Source organism: Rhinichthys klamathensis, unplaced genomic scaffold, assembly GCF_029890125.1.
Source record: "Rhinichthys klamathensis goyatoka isolate OS25496 unplaced genomic scaffold, OSU_Roscu_1.1 h1tg000011l_1, whole genome shotgun sequence".
Lineage (NCBI taxonomy): Eukaryota > Metazoa > Chordata > Actinopteri > Cypriniformes > Leuciscidae > Rhinichthys > Rhinichthys klamathensis.
The window spans coordinates 19,037,417-19,041,593 of NW_026606564.1; the positions used below are offsets into that span (position 1 = coordinate 19,037,417).

General features: G+C 38.8%; 1 protein-coding gene across 1 annotated transcript; it reads right to left on the reverse strand.

The window, feature by feature from the left end:
- Nucleotides 1-1,852: 1,852 nt before the first annotated feature.
- LOC130096197 (ribonuclease inhibitor-like) lies at nucleotides 1,853-3,246 on the reverse strand. Its single transcript, XM_056262882.1, has 3 exons — nucleotides 3,242-3,246; nucleotides 2,738-2,911; nucleotides 1,853-2,021 (listed from the first exon to the last, which is right to left on the reverse strand). Exons 1-3 carry the CDS (start codon nucleotides 3,244-3,246, stop codon nucleotides 1,853-1,855), a joined length of 348 nt encoding a protein of 115 aa, XP_056118857.1.
- Nucleotides 3,247-4,177: the final 931 nt, after the last annotated feature.

Here is a 4,177-nt window from a genome sequence, read left to right on the forward strand (position 1 = left end):
CGGGTAGCCTAAATCTTCCATAAATATTTCTGAGTCTTTATTTTCTTTTATTTGCCTTCTCAAGTTCTTGTTAAAACTCACTAGACATGCTAATTCTGTGCATTTTGGGCACTTTTTGTGTGAAATCATATTTATTTTTGTCCATCAAAAGTGTGCTTTCACTTTAATTTAGCGTGAGCAATGCAGCAAAAAACAGATTCGAACCCCCCGCTTCACTGCTGCTCACGCGCCGCTCCTGCTCGACGCTCACGCGCCGCTCCCGGTGTGAATGCACTCATTGATTAACATGCACGCCGAAAAAAATACGCGCCGCTCACGCATGCGGTGTGAAACGGCCGTTAGATATTACACACCATCGTGTAGGGTAGGCTACACATAACGCCGGTTTCACACTGCACGCGTTAGCAGAGCGTAAGCAGCGCAGGAGCAGTGCGTACGGTGAGCGGAAGCAGGACACGCGCGTTTTGCTTTCATACTGGCAGCGTTTGACGCGCGCGGCGTGTTTACAGACAAAGTACTCTATAATGGGTAAGTTGGCAATGCTTTATTTCGTTTTCAAATACATTTAAGAGAAAAGACTTGTCAAGAAGCTTATTTCATTAATTAATAGGCTATATTATATAACTTTTGGTTCATCTTTGTTTTTGTTGACTTTGTTTTCTTTTTAAATTGATGAAGGTCATTTGATTGACTGTTTAAAACACAATAGATATCATCAATGCGCTTTTGGGTCAAACTGCTGTGTATTTTGGCCATGTTAAATGCATTGTCACTTTAATTCAGCGTAAGCCGCGCAGCAAAAATAGACAGGGCGCCGAAACGATCGCGGCACTGTTGCTCCTGCTACGCGCTGTCGCGCCGCCTCTGCGTGCGGTGTGAATGCTCTAATCTGTTAACATGGGCGCCGAAAAAAATACGCGCTGCTTACACTCTGCTAACGCGTGCAGTGTGAAACTGGCGTAAATCTCTGACCCATCGGCCATCGTCGTCTCCCTCGTCTAATTTCTGTCGCTCTACATACGTCATCTGGTATAAGTATAAGTGGAACGATTGGCTATGAGCTACGTACAGGCGCATTTGATAGACATTCTTAGCACCCAATAAACGGCTCTGGGCATTCGTAAACCACGCCTCAAATACGAGAAAATGAACATGTGGTTCCCAGACCCAAGTCTAAACGAGAATTGGGTCTGGCGTTAGCCAGGCTAATGATTCATGGGTTCACAGAGATCATCTTCCCCCAGCGGTGAACCACTGACATTTCCAAACATTTTGAAACAGTTATGACGTAACTAATCCTCGTTTCCTGAAATCATGTGACTTTGGCGTTTTGATACACGCTCTGAACCACTGATTCAAAACAAAAGATTCAGAAAGGTTTCGTATCTTCATGAAGCGTGTTTCGAAAGTGCCCATCACTAGCGTTCAGTGGATCTTATTACAGGCAGATTCTGATCACAGACTTTTTAAAATGCGCTTGGTCAATTTTTACAAGTAACAGTATATGCTGCACCAAAATTAGACATTTTACATTTTGGGAAATACAAACATTGAATTGAAAGCAGTTATGAACATTTCTGATTCTGATGTCACAAAGAACATTGTTCTGCCTCTACAGAAACTGAAATAATTATTGACCCATGTTCCAACAATTTAGTCTTAACTAAATATTTAAAGCTTGATATCAAGTTTTTTTAATTTGCTGTTTAATTTTTTTACTTTAAATTATTGTGGGTCTGTGTGACGCTGAGGAAAAAACTGCTCTGACTCAAACAAGTGAGGAAATATTATCATCAGCTAACATTGCAACTAAAAGTAAAGGAATATTATAAATAAATGAGCAATACTCACGTCAGTGTGTTGAGTCGACAGTGTTATCCTGCAGTAGAGCAGCGATCTGATTCACTCGTGTGTCTCCTAGTTTATGTCCACTCAGATTCAGCTTTCTCTGGAGAAACGGGTTTTCACCCACAACTCTATTCACATACTGACAGGCTTCCTCTGCAGCAGGACTCAAAAACCTGCAGAACAGTCAATTCAGTTCTCAAATAAATGTCTGTGGCATTACAAAATAGATTGATACGATACGTTTTTTAATTTTTCTTTGAACATTTAAATACACAAGTAAATATAAATTTTAAAGAAACTAGAGCGACACTCAGTCCTAAAGCAAACTCATAAGAATATAAACGTCTCATGAGCAGAGGGGCAAAAGCTCACTAGATCATGGTTTTCAGTGTGAATACAGAGTGTGAAATTAAGATCTTTCTGGCTTTTAAGCAGGAGAAGTGAGAAACGTAGCACAGAGAAAACTGGCTTGTAAAACTGCATGTTTGTGAACATCTGGAGACTCATAGACCTGCTACAGAGAGATGCAGTGAATCTGGGCTTGATGGAAAACAACTGTGTTCAGAAAACTATTTCACTAAAAGGTTATCTAGAATTTTGATGAGAAGTGTGCACAAAAATAAAATTGTGCATTTCAATTATCAAGGTATTCTCCAGAATAGCAGCACATATACTGACCCATAATGTCTATTTGACCTGTAGCTCGTATCACAACTAAACTGTGTTGACGTTTATCATCATCATCATGACAGAACCTGCAGCGTCTGATCTGATCTTGATCATTTTAATGTAACAAATTGTCAAGCTAATTGTATAGCTAAAATAATATATTAGTTATGAATATTTAACCTAATTAACTAATTTAGTTAAATAGTTGATCCTGTCTCACCTCAGTGTCTTCAGTTGACAGTCTGGATCCTGTAGTAAATCATTGAGCTGCTTCACTCCTGATTCTCCAGGATCATTCCCTGTGAGATCCAGCTCTATCAGGTGTGAAAGGTTTGATCTCAGAGCTGAAGCCAGAGCTTTATAACCTTCTTCTGTTACACTGCAATTAGAGAGTCTAGAACAGGAATGAAAGCATTCAACTGATTAATCAGTTAAACCCCAAACAATATAAATCCTTAAACTTGAATTTTATTTTGTTCTTTGTACAAATGCATTGAAAGTTAGTTGCAAAAACTGACAACTGAATATGGAGGCAAACAAAAGGCACAGAAATATTTAATATGTTAGACATCAACATCACTTTCGAGATTACAATTATCTAAAACTGTGTAAGCCCGTTTATCGGTCCAAATGGGAGTTTCCGCCAGAACGGGCGAAGGTCTCTGCGTGTTACTGTCTTTCCACGTGGCAAAGCAATTTAAGTCCATTTAAGCTTTTATCTGACTCCATTTTATCACAACCTCAAATTTAAGTTAGATTGCCAATTGATTATTGGTCAATTATATAATAGTTTAGCATTACATCTGATTGTTCTATTTAACTCTTTACTTAAGTCAACCAACTTTACTTGTCTTATAATAGCTTTGGATTGGCCATGCCGTGGTTTCCCACGTACATTTATGTAAAGTAACATTAAATTAAAACAGAGGTAAAACACACCCAGATTTAGGTTGGTCAAGCAGAACTTTTGCTGCCCTTAAAGGAAATTCACTTATTGTCTTCGCAAAACACGTACACATTCATTACCATCAAAATATTAGTCATCACTAATCTGACGCAAAACTTGCGGTAACATACAAATCTGTTTAATTTACTTGGGAAAACAATTTCAGAGTACCAAATGTACCAATTAATTATGTCAGGTAAATGTATCATGCCAATTACATAATTAGATAATCAAAGATAATCAAAACAAAACATCAAATGCTCTGGAATAAAGAGAGAACATGTGAACCTGACATAATAAAATACATGATGGGGAGTGCCTGCATACACTCTGCATCACGGGCTAATTTGAGTTACAAATCGCCACGAGGCTCTTCAGCATCTCCCTAAATACCCAGACCAAGGCAGAAACCTCTTTTCAAACGCAAACATGAGTTCACAGTGTGAATTAGCATTAATCGCCGTCCCAGACTTACTGGGGAGAGACGTTGATTTACATGGGGGCACACACACAGCAGTTAACAAGATATCTCTAAACTCTCCACACCTTATTACCTTTTTGGTTTACTTATGTGGGAATGAGGGCTTTTAACCAGTCGCACTGAGACATTTCAAATCATACCAAACAAGTCTAATACTGTATGATAATAGTTCATATTAAACCATATAGATGATTTGGGTGAATTCAGGTAGGGATGGGTGAAGGGAATGATGT